The sequence below is a fragment of the Gorilla gorilla genome, chromosome 6, assembly GCF_029281585.2.
Source record: "Gorilla gorilla gorilla isolate KB3781 chromosome 6, NHGRI_mGorGor1-v2.1_pri, whole genome shotgun sequence".
NCBI classification, from domain to species: Eukaryota; Metazoa; Chordata; class Mammalia; order Primates; family Hominidae; genus Gorilla; species Gorilla gorilla.
Genome location: NC_073230.2, coordinates 58,893,787 through 58,911,205, shown reverse-complemented (window position 1 = coordinate 58,911,205; position 17,419 = coordinate 58,893,787). Strand labels below are relative to the sequence as shown.

Here is a 17,419-nt window from a genome sequence, read left to right as displayed (position 1 = left end):
AGCGGTACAGAGGGGTTTCTCTTTATGGGATCTCGGACTCTCAATCTTTACTTCATCCATCACCCTGCACTTCTCTTCTGCCACTGCAGGGACTCCCAGGGGACACTGTGGCTTTCACATCCATTGTGATTGCTACAGCAGATGGTATACTCCACTTAGGTTGTTAAAAAGGAGAAATACACTTTTTTGAAAACCAGAGTCCACTAACCTAAATAAGATAAAAAGATTAAAAAAGCTAATGGATAATGGATTTGTGTGCAGATTTAAGAGGGTGAGGAGAAGACGTAAATAGGTCCTATACAACTTCACCCTTTATTTTATCTCTTCAACTCTGAGCCATCCTGTTCCAGCCATTCCCCTATCTCCTCCCTGACCTCTGTAAGGTCTTGACCCACTCATAGGCCTGATGGCTTTGCTGGGGTCCCAGTAGGCCTACTGCCAGCCTCCCTTCTACAGCCAGCCTCCTGCCAGCCTGCCTGGAACTCAGCCCAAGCACAAAGCCCTCACTCCAATTTTGATGCTGAAACTGTTATTAGTACTTGATATTTGGTCATGAAAACCACATTTACCTGGAACAAAGGCCAAATGGAGAAAACTGTGTGCTCAGATGTTCAGTGCCATGTATATGTGGGGCTTCTGAACTCTTTTGAACAAATACATGGTTTGTATCAAGAGTTCAGAAGAGGTGGAGCAACCACCTTCCCCGGGTGTATGTGGCTCTAAGAGGCCACCTCTCGGCAGCCGGCTTGGCAGCTCACCCAGCCCATGTGCAGATTGCTTTGAGCTGCATGCCTGCTCAAGCCACTGCTGCACAGGGCAGGTTCTCTGTGCACACCCTGTGGCCACCTCAGGTGCCTGTCTCTGGCAAGCCTCTCACTCCCTCCAGTGGGAATTCCTCCCACTGCCCTCTAGGCATTTATCCTTTACTATACTCACTATACCGTATTACACACAGCTGTTATGTGCCTCCTCTACTAGTTCAAGCTATTAATACTTGGAGGCTTAACTGTTTTATTCATATTTATATCCGTCCTTCAGATAGGTGCCTGACACATAGCATAAATTTAATAAAGAAATATACCAGAATTTATCTCACCATGTGAATTATAAGTATCAAATTACAGTGGAATGTGCTATTCTATTCAGCTTCATTAAACATGTTTTCCAGGCTAAAGAGCATCTAGTACCCAGCATTTTAGGTCTGTCTGTAGGACACCCCTCAAGAGTCAACAGTGCATCAAAGACCTGTTGCAGTTATACTTGAGAAAGATATGAAAATCTCCGTGGATTTCAGCATCCAGCCTTGGCACCTTGTCGAGTGGTTTCTTGGTCTGGCCTTGCTGCTGGATGCCTTCAGTTGTGTGTTGGCCTCTCTGAAGTGGCTCTCAGTGATCCCCACCTCCTGTGTTCACCCCCTAGCCTCTTGTAGCCTCTTGCCATGAATGCGGACTGTACTTAGTGACTCCTATCTAAGGAACAGAATATGGCAAAGGTCGTGGGATGTCACTTCTTACATCCAAGATTAGGGTTGAAAAGGACTGTAGTCTCCATCTTGGGCACCCTCGCTCACTTGCTCACTCTGAGGAAAGCCAGCCACCACGCTGTGAGCTGCTCTACGGAGACCCACATGGCAAGGAGCTGAGGGAGACTTCAGCCAATGGCCAGCGAGGCACTGAGGCCCTTTGTCCACTGATCATGAGCCTAGAAACCTGCCAACAGCCACTTGAGTGAAGTTGGGGGCAGATCCTTCCCCAGTAGAGCCTACAGATGAGACCATAGTCCTGATCCACACCTGCACTGTAGCCTGGTGAGAGGCCATGAGTCAGAGGCACCCAGCAAAGCCATGCTTAGATTCTAGACTCACAGAAACTATGGAATAGTCAATGCTTACTGTTTTAAGCCTCTACATTTTAGGATAATTTGTTCTGCAACAATAGATAACTAAAACAAGTTTCAAGTAAGTGAAACCCATCTCAAACCTACTTCAACAGTTAGGGAATGTCTTATCTCATGGAACAGGAATCTCAGAGTGGAGTAGCATTCAGTATTAGTTGAATCTGAAGCCCAAGTTGTCATCAAGGATCTTAGTTCTTCCTAATTCTTCTCTGTATCATCTTTGGGGTCAGCTTCCCCCTAAGGCTGGGAGCAATGGGTCTGTGGCTGTTCCATGTATCATATCCAGACACTAGAATTTTCATAAGAGGAAGAGAGACTATCTCTTTTAATAGTTTTGTAGGAGAAAGGAAACCTTTCCCAGAAAGCCCCCACTAAAGAGTTCCTCTCATGTTTCATTGAATACAATTGAGTAATACACTGACCCAATTCTTTGGCAAGAATGGAATGACCTTAGATGAGCCAGGCCCATCTGGCAGACGGGGATGGGGTCAGCTTTCTCTGAGGTAGGTGGAAGTCACTGGTCAATACTGGAGTTCTGTTAACTTGGAAGTATGGGCAATGTATGCTATGTGAACAGCCAGCAGTGCGCACTGCACATGGGTTGCAGCCTTCAGTTTGATTTTAGTCTGGAGCATGTAGGATGTGTGATGAGTAGGTACAGAGAGGATGGTGAATCACTGTTGAAGAGCAAGTGGGTGATTTGGCTCAAAAACAGTAAGGCCAAGCATCTGAAAGTCAAAAGTCACCAAGGAACCATCCTCCTTGAGGGATGATTTCAGTGCAGAACTGGCCACTTCAAATCTAGCCTCTACCTACACTTCTCATTTTCTGCTTTTCTAGAGCAGAGGAACTATTAGAAATGCTCCTAGCAGTAGAATATGCCTATTCAGTGTTCAGGAACTAAAGCATCTGCTTTCTTGATAATCTTTGTAGTAAGAGGTGTGTTCATCACACAAATCTGAAGAATACTGGATCTCACTTAAAATTACTTCCTGCTGTAGAAAGCATAATCTTGTCTCTTCCAGAGTTAGTTTACAGTGGACAAAGTGCAGCCTTTTTAAAGGCAACATAGGGCAACTGTGAAGGTGTGTGTGGCCAAAGAACAAACTCGTGCTCCCTGCTGTCACCTTGTATAGAACTGAGATTTCTGTTGCCTGATCCAGGCTGTCCACGTCTTCCTGGCTGTCATGGTCAGGACAACTTGCAGAGTCTGAGTTGATAAATATCACACATATAGGAGAAGGGCTATTAAGCTATGTAACGTCTCAAAGCTGCATGTCACAAAGGGCATCACTAGTAGGGTTTTGGTGTGTGTTTGATGTTTCCCAGCATGGTTTTAAGAACAATGGAAGAATGGCTCCCTGGTCTGTGGTCTTTAATCATGTTTTTTCTTATTAATAAGATTTTGCATTAAACTGCAGATATCTAATCATGTACACAGATGCTTTATGTGCATGTCTAAACCAGTACAGTTGTGTGCATACGGATTTTTCATCATAACTTTCGAATTAGCTTGCTTTCTGCCGACATTTGATTTCAGTTGAACCTTCATTGTGAATCACCATAATGGAGCCTATTCCCTTAGTGCATTGAATTGTTTATTTACAAGATTTGCAGTGCTGATTGTAATTAGGCTATTAACAAGTTATGAATTATCTATTTTAATTAGCAGACCTTGGAGATTTAAAGATCAATGCATATGGAGCTCAAATTACAGATCCTCAATTTACTTTACATTTTTAAAATGAAAATATTCAGTGACTGTCATTTTCTTACACATTTTTCTACACCAGGCTTAAGCAAATAAATCTTTCCTTGGGCATACATTTACAGGGTAATTGACAAAAGATCAAAAGGCATAAAGGGAAGATAGGTCATTGTCTCCTGTTCTAAGCAACCCCCCCAACAAGGGATACTATTTCTAGCTAATTGATTTTAAATTTGTGACCAAGTATCCAATTCTAAAGAACTTTAAGGAAATTCTAAAACAAGGAAATAAAATGAGAGGAATGAACTATTTTGAATTAGAAGAGAGTATCTTGAGTTTGATCAATGCAGAAATAATAATAAGAATGATTTACATTTTAAGCAAGTGATCGAGCAGAGGAACTGCGAATTGCAAATCTAGAAATACTTGTGGCACCGCTTGAAATATTTGGTGGCTACAATCCTATCTCTACACTTGGGGACCAGATGCTCAGTAAGGGCTGCTGGCTCGGTGAACAGCCATGTGCTGCTTGAGCAGAGGGCGTGGAACTGGAGAAGGTAGGACGGGAATTTGGCTGATGGCCCTTAGGTCGGGACCAGTCCTCATTAGAGTCCCCTAATGCCTTATTCTTAAATTTGAGCCCAAACTAAGTACTTTTCCTATTTCAAAACGAAGCAGTTAGTTCTAAAGCTTGTGACACAAACACAGTTCTGTGAGTCCTGTTTGTTGTGGGAAACACCCATGAAACACTACAGGTATGGAGCTCAGAGCAAGCCCTGGGAAGCATTCTTGCCCTTGGCTTGTGTTTATTTGCCACTTTCCTTCCCTGGCAGGAGAGCCAGCCACACAGCTGTTCCTGCTGCCACGGGGCAGGCATGGCATCCAGGAAAACAGGAAGTGGGTCGTGAGCAAATGGGCCTTTTCATAAAATGGAAGGAAATCGTCAACTGTGGGAGCAGAATCTGTCCCTACTCAAAAGTACATTAGAAAAAAAGGAACTGAACTTTTAGCCTGTTATTATTGTACCTTGAAAACCATTAAGTCAACCCAACATAGACTGAAGATTGGATGTAGCTTAGAAGTGAAGTAGTGAGAATCAAAATAGATCTATATATAGCTTTTCAAAAAAACCTTATGAGCCTATTTCTTTTTGCTAATTACTTCTTAGTCTTTTATTTACAAGGTACAATGTCCCTAACTTGAGAGAGAATTAAAGAACTTAGTGACAACTCAGTGGAACAGAACAGCACTTTGCCAGCTCATAAAAGCAGATCGTTAAAATTTCAGGAATTTTGCAAACCAATGGCTGAACAGACCCACTATTAAAAAGTAAATTATATAGACATACAATTAAATAAATAATATTAAAAACAGAGGTAACAAATACTAAAAACTCATCACTTCCTAATTATTTTAGTACATTTCATTACTATTTCAATGTTCTTGAGGTTGTTTACATGTATCAGATCTGTAGGATTTAATGCTATAGAATAGTAAAAATATATCATAGTGTGCTACTACACATCTCTTCACAGCACCGCATTCAGTGACTGATGTCAATAGCAGGAAATCAACCATCAAGAAACTATTTATAGCATAGGAATTAGCAAATGTTACAAATCAGATATTGATTGGTCTTGTTAATTGTCTAGATATAAGACAGTGATTGGGAAACGTAATAATACAGATTAAATAGAAAAGTATGTCATATCTGTAGCCAATACATTGTGAATAGCAGAAAAAATTGAGTTGTACATCCATTTTCCAGAAACCATGATCAATTCAGCCAAGTCATTCATGGGATTGACAAATGAGTAAAATTCCAACATATATCTTTCTGGTTTTATTCTCATCTTACTGTCTGATGCCATCATGTTGAAGTTATACTTGTTTGTTAACGGTAATAATTGACTGGCTACAGATTAAAGAATCTGGGAAAAATTAAAGCATTCTATGAGAATCAACTGGTAATACAGAATTTACAAAAAATAGTATTGTGCATTTTATTATTACTTATAAATTTTGTGCTACTTATCCTTTATATAAGTAAAACTGATTATAACTATTTGCACCTTTTTCCTCCAAAGAGCTGGTTACTAACCACTTACCAAAATACCACTGCAAAGTAGTAACAAATATGAATAGAAATGGTGAAAAGAAGTAATATTATTTAGTTAAGAAACCTGAGAACAGATTTCTTTGATTTTCATGAGTACTCAAGCCCTAAGCTGATGCAAATAATCACAACTGTATTTTGTTTCCTTGAGCTTTAACTAGTAGCATGTACTCAGGTTAGGTATAAAAACCATGTTGAAGAACTTCTCTTTGGGTTTATATAAATTTAAGTCCTTCCCAGAAATAAGGCATAAACATCTTGATTTTTCAACAATGGTTTGAAGTTGTTATTAAATATCGTTACCTTCACGCCTGTAATCCCAGCACTTTGGGAGGCTGAGGCGGGTGGATCATGAGGTCAGGAGATCGAGACCATCCTGGCCAACATAGTGAAACCCCATCTCTACTAAAAATACAAAAATTAGCCAGGCATGGTGGTGCATGCCTATAATCCCAGCTACTCCGGAGGCAAAGGCAGGAGAATCCCTTGAACCAGGGAGTTGGAGGTTGCAGTGAGCCGAGATCGCGCCACAGCACTCTAGCCTGGCAACAGAGCGAGACTCTGTCTCAAAAAAAAAAAAAAAAAAAAAAAAAAAAATCATTACCTTGTTTTACTAGTTAAGAAGTAAATAGAGATTATGAATCAGGCATTCTCTTATGACAATAGTCTTCTAAACTGTTTGTCGCAGGAGGTTTTGGGTGCTGATGTGCACTCAGGCATGGCCCTTCTTTATTTTAATCCCTTTCCCCCAAAGCCTTCAGAGATTTAAAGCTACTCTCATGTAATAGCCCTTTGCACTACAGGTCAGTCTCCCACTAGAGAAAACAGCAGCACTCAAGAGGAGTTTGCTCCACAGGTACTTGGAGTTGATATCCATCTCCAACTGAGTAAATCAACCAGTATTCTCTAAGTTTATATGTGGGGCCTGCCCAGTGTCACCATTATCAAGATGGGATACACTGAAATTGAGGGCATCACAAAGCCATATTGTTTGTTTTCCTCTGGAGTTCTACAAGTAACTTAGACTGTTTTTCAAGAGGTAAGGAATAAATGACTTGCCTACCAGCTGCTTCGTGTCTCTGCTTGTAAGGACCTTAGGTTTCATATCAAATCCAAATAATTTTATGTGGCAACCTGAAAGACCAACCATGAGGGAAGTGATGCTTATGATATGGTTCTTACAGGAGGCAGAATCGTATCTGTTGGATCAATAGGCCCTTTCCACAGCTGGCATACAAAAAGACTAAATGGAAAGGAAGAAAACAATAACAATATGCTTTGGCTGATAGAACGCTTGCTATGCACTGTTAAATCTCCAGGGGCTGGAAGATGAATGATAACGGCAGATATTTATTTCACCTCAAGTGTGCGTTCACATTTTGCCATTTATTTTCCCCCACAGTTTATTGCTGTGCGTCATTCCCTACTCAGGCCAAGCGCTTCTGATGGACGGGCCTCTTCCTGACCTTGGACCTTTCCCAGTGTCTCTTCTGCCCTGGCTCTGATTTTCCTGTTGTTCTTCCTCCTTTCAGGATAAAAGGGCTCATTGTATACCCAGAATTTACTTCCTTTGGGGTTTACATATAAATGCATTAATAACAGAGATTTGTTTGATTGAGGTTTATATTTTTTTGAAGGAGGTAAATTATATGCAAATTTTAGGTTGATAATATTCACCTGTCTGAAATTCACTGATACTTGGAAATGTTCCTATGAAGAACTCTGCTTTATTTTAATTCATTATTAATTCGTGTTTTTCTTATTGGATATTCGGTTCCAGAATTTATTGCCCATTTTTCTTAAAACTAGATTGTATCCATAAATTGACCAGTATAGTCAATTTGGATAGAACTGAAACTTTCTGTCTACCTGGTAAAACTAAGTGCCTAAAAATATGAACTATAAATATAGTTACTAGGAACTCACAACTTATATATACTATCCATTCAATGATACATAGGACCCAATGTCTTTGTGTTTTTGAGGTTTTCCTGTTACTGTGTACTTCGCCATTTTACATAGTTCACTAAGAAGAAAGAAGGGGGAGAAGAAGGGTGTTCTATTCATTATTCTATATTATGATTCTCTTAATTATTCTGTTCTCTTCATTATTCTATTCATTTCTTCACCCATTCACTAAACAGTGACACAGTACTTACTTGATGCTAGGTATTACACCAGTTTTGTGGGCTATAAGAGTGAATAACAAGCATGTGACCTCTGGCCTTGGATTTTACTACCTGTGGCTCCCCAGGCACATGAAAAGAAGTAAAGATGGTTCCATTTGATAAGTACTAGTCCGAAGGGTTGTACATGTGATAAAGATGCCAGAGGTTGTGACCACCATTGTCTGTGCAGAGGTGCTGCTGGCTCCCCTTTGAGTGTGAGATCCCTCTGCAGTCACACAAACTCACCCAGTTACGAAGAGCTAGTCACCTCAACTGCATTGTCCCAAGACAGGCAGAGTAGGTAAAAATAGTCATATGTTAAAATTCAAGGTTTAGATAAAAAGACAACTAGTTCTTGCTTGCTTTGATTAACTTTTATTATGCAGATGCATTTGAACTGGAGAAGCTTGTCATGTTTCTCTCTAAAAGATGTTTTTAAATGTTATTGCTCAAAATGGAAAAAAAAAAAAGAATCAGTAAGTGTTCCTGACATGTAGGATTGTTGCCTGGCTGATCACAATGAAAATGTTAGCTATGACTAATGAAGGAATTATCACAGCTTACATTGGTATTAATAATAAATATAAGGCAAAGCTATATGTAACCAATTTAGTGCTATGTATTGGTGAAAAAAACAAAGTTACAGAAATTACTCACAATGAAACACAGAACAAGTTAGAAAGGGCCTTTTTTTTTTTTCATTGAAATAAAGGACTTTTGTCTGATAAGTAGCAGTCATTTGACCTCAAATCATTAAATAGGGAAAGTCTAAACAAGAAAAGGTAATGTTTACCTGAATGTTGGGGAAAGCATTAGGATTTATGGCCCAGACTTAAAGATTGTAGAAGATTGTATATTATTACAGCAATAAGTATTTGTGTAAGAAGTAGCTATTATGCTGATGAAAGATGGGCACAGAAAATCTCTAGGCAAATCCTTGGAACAGGGGAAAGTGATACTGCTCATAGAATTATTGGTTCGAGAGGCAGCAAATATGATGCAATAAGTATATCAAACTCGATTAAAAATAGAGGACAGAGGTATGTGGTGGGGGAAAACAAATGCAATAGGGCTAAGTCAGCTTACAGGGGGTGAATAGAATTTGAACATGGCACCCCCAATTTACTTGATCATAAAGTTAGCCAAAGACATGAGTGGTCGATCTTTGACAATACTCTAGTGATCTCCATGAGAGATGGCCTGATAGATGTTGGATAGAATGAAGGGCCATTTGATGAACAAGTTTTGTAGATTTACATGTGACTTGGCACTGTGCTGGCATTAGAGCCTTCTAAGAATCAGATAAATTAATTAGGTGAAACATTTTTTCCCAAAGCACTTGCATTTCAGAAAGTTTCTCATTTCTGACTCAGCTTAGAACCCATCCCTTGTTACAGGTCATTTCTCCTCCTTATAAGCCATGTCTGTTTCTTTTTTCCATCATGTCATATACCCTATCCACAAAAGATGGTAGCTCACGTTTTCTAACTAGAGACATGCAGGCAAGTGAGAGCATGAAGAATCCCTTGGGAATACCAATTCTGCAGCAAATGCTAAGGTAAAAGAAAAACTATGCATTATTTTTCAACTATAGTTGGCTTAAATTCTTAGTTTCACCCTGGAGACCATGTTGCCAGTGGACAATTGAGCATGCTGTGATTTATAAAATGCAAGCTAGTTTATATGATAATGTTTGCCATCTCACTTTACCAGTACTTTTGACCTTTTCATATGATTCTAAAATCACTTACTTGTAAATAAATACTCCTAGTTCTGTAGATGAAACAATTTGGAAAAATCGTAACTGTTTACTCACTGACATTTTATTTTAGCACCCATTATAATCAATCACACATCGCATCTGTGTTTGTGATGCTTATCAACTGCTAATTTTCACAGTTTCCATGCTAATTTGGATCCATAAAATGATACAGTTTGTTCACAGCTTCCATAGCTCATGTAATGTAATTCAAAACGTTTCCACGTGCAGACTAACATTTCCCATAACAAAACAAACTTTTCTACCATAGGGATAAGAGTACATCTTCCAAAAATTACAAGAGAAAGTGAGGGCCTTTCAAACAAGTATTCAAGATGTCTTGAGTCATCATAACCAATTACAGATTATCCAGACCCAGAAATTAATCCACATACAGAGCACTTGCTTCCTCTGGCTTCTCGGAATTTTGTGTGTGTGTGTGTGTGTGTGTGTGTGTGTGTGTGTGTGTGTGTTTTAACTGTTTCATCCTTCATACCCAAGGAATGTGGAGCAGGAGAAAAACCCAAAATAGCTTTTGCACCTTATTAGTCACCATGGTAAAATGACAACAAGCAAACTTCAAACACTTCAGTGAAGACAGAGGTTCAAGTATTAAATAAAATGAGGCTCAGGAGTTATCTGTATATTTTTGGTTTCTTTGCTTTATTTGTCACCAATAGCAACGCATAATTGGTAACCCTTTTGCCGAATAACTCCCTTCGCTGGAAGTTTTGTGATTTAAGTTTACTGTTACTTCTGTGTTGATTTTACCCTTAAAGGCTTTATATTATAACCCTTCTTTTTCCTTCTTATTAAGAAAATAACAAACTTTTATTACGTGAACGAAGCTGCATAAAATAAGGCTCTGAGTATATTTTTCAGTAAAGGGAAAAAAGAAACCACCCCAAAAGAGATTAGATCTATTGAGATTATTTAGACTGGACACACTGTTTCCTGGCTGATAAATCTGCTACAGGGCTTCAGGGCGGGAAGTGAGGAGAAAAAATAACCAAAACATAAAACCCAAACGCAAATGGAATAGTCAGTATCTATCATACTTTCTTCTTTGGCCCATAAGGGACAAGATTTAAAGAGTGGATGCATCCTTTCCTTGTATGTTTTGTGTGAATAAGAAGTGGTACGGAGGAATATAAAGACATCCTGAATCACACAAATCATCAACCACAGGATGGAAATGGATGGCAGATTGCCATGTCTAGCCCACACACGCATCCTCTCTGCCAGGTAAAGTTGCCAATATTAAAAGTCAGATTTGGCTTGAAATTCTGGTTCTTCCTGGAATGTGTAAAGAGCCTTCCCAAAGGGCTCACATCCTTCAAGTAAGCCATGAGCATAGCTTGGCAGCAGGTGCTCCCTGAGCACAGGCCGGCACTTGCCATGCACCGCGGAGCCCACCAGTCCCACAGCTAACACCCAGGCTAAGAATCCAGTATTTTCAGGCTCGTGTTTTTCCAACAAGAAATTTAAAGGGAAAGTGATTATGTCCTATAGTCAGGAGCCTGAGAGGACCAGAGAGGCAGATGCAGCACAAACTTACAGAGTTGCTGTTCCAACAAGAGAAGTGTAGCTGGTGGTGGAAGTAAGCATATTTGTATCTCTGGCCTGTTTCTGCCTCATCCCTGCGCCCTTTGCTTGGCCCTTCTCTCTCAATCATTTCTCTCTCCTACCTGGTCTCTCATATGGGCAGACCCCGAATCTGCACCCACAGTGGTGTATTGGCAGAGCTGTGCAGGGAATGCCCTGGAAGGCAAATTACCTTTCATGTCTGCTGGCTCCATTCCGCCCCTTTACATTGTCATTGTCATATTAGTGAGGATTGGGTGCGATCAGGCCGAGGGCGACGTTTTGATGAGCTGGAACTGTCACTCACTGCACAAGTGGCCTACATTTGGAGTCTTCAGGCTCCATAGCAGAAACCTTAGATGTGAAGAGTGAGTTACTTAAGTTCAATAAATATAAAATAATAGTAAATGGTTATAAATTGAGACGTTTAGCATCTAGTAGGAAAACTACAAGTCTCCATTTAATATTGCAAAGTGAAGTGTAGGAAGAACATTGATGGGGATTTCTGGGTTTTATGCTATTTTTTATATTTCACAGCTTTATAGGAGTGTAATTGACACACAAAAAACTGCATATGTACAAAGCAAGTATATAATATAATCAGTTTTGACTCTTGTATACACCATGAAACCATCACTCACCGAGTAATAAACATCCATCACCTTCAAGTTTCCTTGCATCCCTTAGTCATCATTTTTAATCTGCGTATGTGTATGTATATGTGTATATGTACATAAGACATGCACACAACTATATATATTACTTTATGACAGTACTGTACATCGAATGGGAAAGTTAGCAAAATAGAGGTTTTAATAACAAATCCTAAATTAATTGAGAAGTAAAACTTCATTCTAGCTAATTGGGAAATTGTTTAAAAGGAGAATATTAAGTGTTAAAATTGATGACCCTAATGATAAAGCAAGTATTTGATCTGAGGAGAAAGAAAGCTGGTCGCAGCATTTTAATAGTCATCTGAATGCATCTTTTGTGAAGTGAAAATGTGGGGATGTGAGTGCACATACAACCTTTGGAACTATTTCTCCCCTATCCAAGTTTTCAAGAGGAAACAAAGGTAATTTCTCCGCTTAATTTTCTTCTGCTAAAGAAGCATGAGTGTGTTCCTTAAACCATGTTTACCAAAAGTAGCTGAGAGGAGGTCAGCCCACCTCCTCTGCAGCTCAAGCCTGGCTTGAGAACCGCTGACCAGGATTGCTGGCTGTAGTCAGGAGCCCAGCTGCCAGGCTGGGGCTAGGCAGCGGCAGGCACCAGGGCAGCGTCTGTCTTGGGCTCCACTGCAGTGGCCAGCTGTCCACTGACCCTCACTCCCTCTCTGCCAGGTTAGCAAGCAGTCGAAGGGGCTGCTTATTTAAGAGACAAGAGCTTCTTGGATGACTTTACCCGCACATTTCAGCCACCAGGGGGAACCCTGATTATCCCATTGATAGACAGAGTTGAAGGGAATGGAAAGAAACATACAAGAAGTTAACATTGGGGCTTTGCTGCATTTATGCCAATATTATGTTGCAGCTAGTCACACAACAGTTTAGTGACTGTAATGATAGGATTGAGTTCTCTCATTTACAAAGAGGGGAAAGTGAGTCAAGAAGAGTCTAGTAACTTGCCTAAGATCATGCAGCTAAGAAGGGTCTGTGCTCAGATGGCTGACTTCCCATCCGCTGTTATAGTGTGACTAGTGGTTCTAAAAAGGGATGTGTGTGTATGTGTATACATGCACACATACATGTGCATACATGCATGTGCACCCATGGTGCATGCATATCTAGACTCATGTACATGTGCATAGATGTATATACAGTGCATGTATGCATACCCACACAATACATGTGTGCACATTGTGTATCTTAAACATCTATGCATACATACACAAGTGTGTACAAAATATGTGTGTATATATACACATGCATACGTATATGCCTACACATGGTGTACATATTCATGTTTGTATATATTCATGCATACATGCACATCTATATACATTTGTAACTTGTGTGCAAATATACATAACATATGCGTGCACTCATACATCCATATGTATACACTGTGTGTGTGTGCCTGCACGTGTGTGAAGATATGAGGCCAAGGACAGTATGTGGCTATATTAGCTTGTTGCCGCCAGTATGCTTCCCCACCCCCACCCCACCCCACACACAATATATCTCTGAACCTGGTGCTTCGGTCACTGGCAGGCTTTGCAAGGATTCTGAACTTGCCTACTTTGGCCTCCCAGAAGTTATTGTCAGACCTCTTCTTTGGTGCCTAATTTATGACTTGGAAGAGATTTAAAGATTAAAGAAATATGGCCAGTTAGTTGTTTAAATGAATAGTCTTCCATAGTTAGATAGGGCAGAAATCCAAATCAACCATGTTAGTAAACTCAAACCTCATCTTTCATCTCTGCCCTTGCACTTATGTCTGCCTCCATCTGGCTATTTATTAGCCAGGAGGCACCTTGCCATGGAAGGAGGTGGCCTCTGCTTGAGTGCAGACTGCATAGTGGGACTACAGGAAGGTACAGCCCATGGAGGGGCGGGGGTCTTAGTCTTCATAGATTGGCTGCCAGCGGGGTCAGGGCAGGAAGTGATGATGGCTAACGTGGCACCCCCTTCCCATGCACTTTTCCTGGAGTAACCCTTAAATCTATACCACAGCCCTATGAGGTCACTGCTATTGTTATCATCCTCATTTTACAAATAAGAAAACAGCAGCACGTAGACGATAAGAAACTTGTCTGCAACCAAAAGCAAGTTAATATTTAAGCCAGGACTTGAACCTTGCCAGTCTGGTCCCAAGCACCTGCTTAACTTCCATATCCCTCCTCCCTACTCTGTGTCCTGTTAGTCTGTAGGGAGGGCTACAAGGCTCTAACCCTGCTCAGATCTCCCCAGGAAGCCATTCCCTGTGTCCACAGAGGAAGGAGAAAGTGGAGGAGGTGGTGCGTGCTGTTTGAGCTTTGTGGGAGGATCTCTCATGTGCAAGCCCACCTAAGCCCACAGCCAACAACAAGTATGGGGCTGCACAAAAATACCAGGAAGGAGGGGCTTGACTCCAGAGGAAGGAAGATCAGAGGACCCCACAGAGACTGAGACAGTCACCATGTGTGGGCCTCTCAAGCCACAGACACTGTCCTGGACTTCAATTACTTTACTGTTTTCATCACAGCAACACAGTGCACTGATATGTTAGTCTGCTAGGGCTGCCATGATATCATACCACAGAATGGGTGGAAATTTATTCTCTCACTGTCCTGGAGGCTGGAAGTCCGAGATCAAAGTGTCGGCAGGGTTGGTTTCTCCTGAGGCCTCTTTCCTTGGCTTGCAGATGGCTGCCTTATCCCTGGGTCTTCCCTTGTTGTGTGTCTGTGTCCTAACATTCTCTTATAAGGACACCAGTCCTATTGGATGAGGCCTCCACCCTAATGGCTTCATTTTAACTTAAACATCGTTTAAAAGACCTTATCCTAATAATGTTACATTCTGAAGTACTGGAGGTTCCGACTTCAACATATAAATTTTTAGGAACACAGTTCGGCCCATAGCACCTGGTGTGCATTAGCCTGTGTGCTGATGACGACAGAGGCTGGAGAGCTTCTGTTGTACCCAAGTGGATGCACAGGGGAGACCCGGACTCTGACTCCAGGGCTTGGCCCTGTTGGAGGCCTGGGCCCTGTCACCTTTCTGGCCAGCTGTGCTGATTTTGCCCAAAGCTGGCTGTAGCCCACCCTAGCCCAACACTGTATGTGAACCACCATTCCTGCGTGCATTCAGCCTCTGCCCTGACTTTGAATTTCCTCCTTGCCCCCACAGTTTATGGAGCAGCTGAAGCTGCGATAAGACTTCTGAGCTTGCTTCTGAATACCACAGCCCCGGGCACAGCAAAGCCAAGAACCCTGTGGATGAGTGAGGGCCGCAGTTCTCTACACAATCCTGAAATCAAGTGTTCCTGTTTCTCTTCCTCCTCCCCATTTCCCCAGTCACTGCTCAGCCTTCTCTTAGGTCTTTCAAGCATTTGTGAATGCATGTGCACACTTAGACACACACATGCACACACACACAACCCATCTTGTGTCTTACCTACCTCTGAAATATTGGCACTTGGGAGACAATCCATAATCAGCTAACACTTGTTTTTTTCTATCCTCTGTGTGCTTGTTAGAATACTGTGAAGGTGTTTTCTATGGACCGACTTCTAAATGTTCCTCCTGAAATCAGTCTTATTCACACAGTTCTAATGTAATGAATTCTATCTGTCTGAAAGCTTGCCATATTGTCCCTGGTTTCTCCCAGCTAATAGAGAGAAAAATGAGGAAAGTGAGCCTGAATATGAACCCGTCACCACAGACCGCACTGCATCCTTTCCAGGCAGCAGGGCCCTGGAGACTGTGCTCAGGCCTGGCAGCCTCTGTGTTTCACTTAGGCTTGTTTTGCTCAACCCAGAAAAGACTTTTAAAAGTGTTTGAATAAGCTGCTGCATCAGTATGCTTTTTTAAATTGTGATTTAAAAAAAATATAAAATGTCCCATTCCTTCCATTTTCAAATGCATACTTCAGTAGATTTAAGTATATTCGCAATGCTGTGAAACAGATCTCCAGGACCTCATCGTCCTGCAAATCTGATTCTCTACTCACTGAGCAGCAACTCCCCTTTGCCTGCTTGTCTTTTTGCCCCTGGCTTATTTCACTTAGCACAATTTCCTCGAAGTTTATCCATATTGTAGCATATAACAGAATTCCCTTCCCTTTTAAGGCTAAATATCTTTCAATTACATGTATAGACCACATTTTCTTTATCCATCCATTGTCAGTGGACATTTAAGTTGTTCCCGCCTCATGGTTATTGTGAATGATGCTGCAGTGAACACAGGTATGCAAATATCTGAGACTCTGCTTTCATTTCTTGGGGATATATACCTAGAAGTGGGATTGCTGGTGAATCAGCATATCTTTGCCTGAAAAAAAAAAAAAAAGCCACTCAAGCTGAGTTAATGCACAAGGATATATATGGGATCCTATACTGCACCTATAGGGGTTGCGTCAGCTCACTTACCCCACATCAGCCACATGCGAGTTCCTGAACCAATCACAGTAGCCAAGGGAGTGCCACACAACCATTGGCTTAGGCCAGAATGCACTGATCAATTGTCAGGGAGAACAGGATTACTGTGTTTGATTGGATAATCAGGGTTCATCTCCCAGACAACCAGGTTGCTCCACAAAGGGGATGGGGCAGAAAGGGTGCTGAGGGTCTTGCACTGTCCAGAGAAGTACATAGCATGGGGCTAGAGCCAGGCTGCATGGACTCAGGGTTTGGGTCTGTTACTGGGTGATTTCAGGCAACTTGTTTAACTTCTCTGTGCCTGAGTTTCTTCATATTGAAAGAAAAAGTGCTTTTGAGAATTACACATACAAATACATGTAGAACGTTTAGAAATGTTTCGGGGGCTGCTGGGTTGGAGTCAACAGATCCTAATTATTATGAAAATAGCCACAATTTAAAATGCAGAAGATCGTGCATTAAAATCTTGATTTCTTCTTTTTAAAAAAAGTTAGAGATAAGGCAACACCAGTTTTACTGCATGAAAGGAAGTGTAGGATGCATACTAGCTGCTTCTTGCAGGCACATGTAGGCACCAGGTTTCCTCAGGGTCTTCATGGGGCCACACCTGGCCCTCAGCCTGCCTCCTACTGCTGTCTGCAGACCTCTGTAGATGGATCAGTGCAGGTTCCCTGATTCCCTCATACTGGAGAAATGAAGTCACTCAAACCCTCATTTTTAAAAAGTCAGAAATATAAAGGTTATGTTGTCAAATACTGCACAACCCTTAAAGAAAATGTTAGGCCGGGCGCAGTGGCTCACGCCTGTAATCCCAGCACTTTGGGAGGCCGAGGCAGGCGGATCAGCTGAGGTCAGGAGTTCGAAGCCAGCCTGGCCTATATGGCAAAACCCCGTCTCTACTGAAAATACAAAAATTAGCCGGGCGCGGTGGTGGGTGCCTGTAATCCCAGCTACTCAGGAGGCTGAGGCAGGAGAATTGCTTGAACCCGGGAGGTGGAGGTTGCAGTGCGCCAAGATCACGCCATTGTACTCCAGCCTAGGTGACAGAGTGAGACTTCATCTAAAAAAAAAAAAAAGAGAGAAAATGTTTAATTTTCTACTTCATACAGTCA

At 41.4% G+C, this 17,419-nt stretch overlaps 1 protein-coding gene across 5 annotated transcripts in view; it reads left to right on the top strand.

Annotated features, from left to right (window-relative positions):
- The window catches only part of COBL (cordon-bleu WH2 repeat protein), a 295,152-nt gene that overhangs the window by 230,944 nt on the left and 46,789 nt on the right, over positions 1–17,419 (top strand). The window contains exon 8 of one of the 5 annotated variants that reach the window (XM_031013213.3): positions 7,123–13,052. The exons of the other annotated variants lie outside the window; for them this stretch is intronic. Coding sequence (XP_030869073.2) covers positions 7,123–7,166 — 44 coding nt within the window. The 3' untranslated portion in view covers positions 7,167–13,052. Of the gene's footprint in view, positions 1–7,122; positions 13,053–17,419 lie in introns of those variants that run through there. 5 annotated transcript variants of the gene reach the window in all.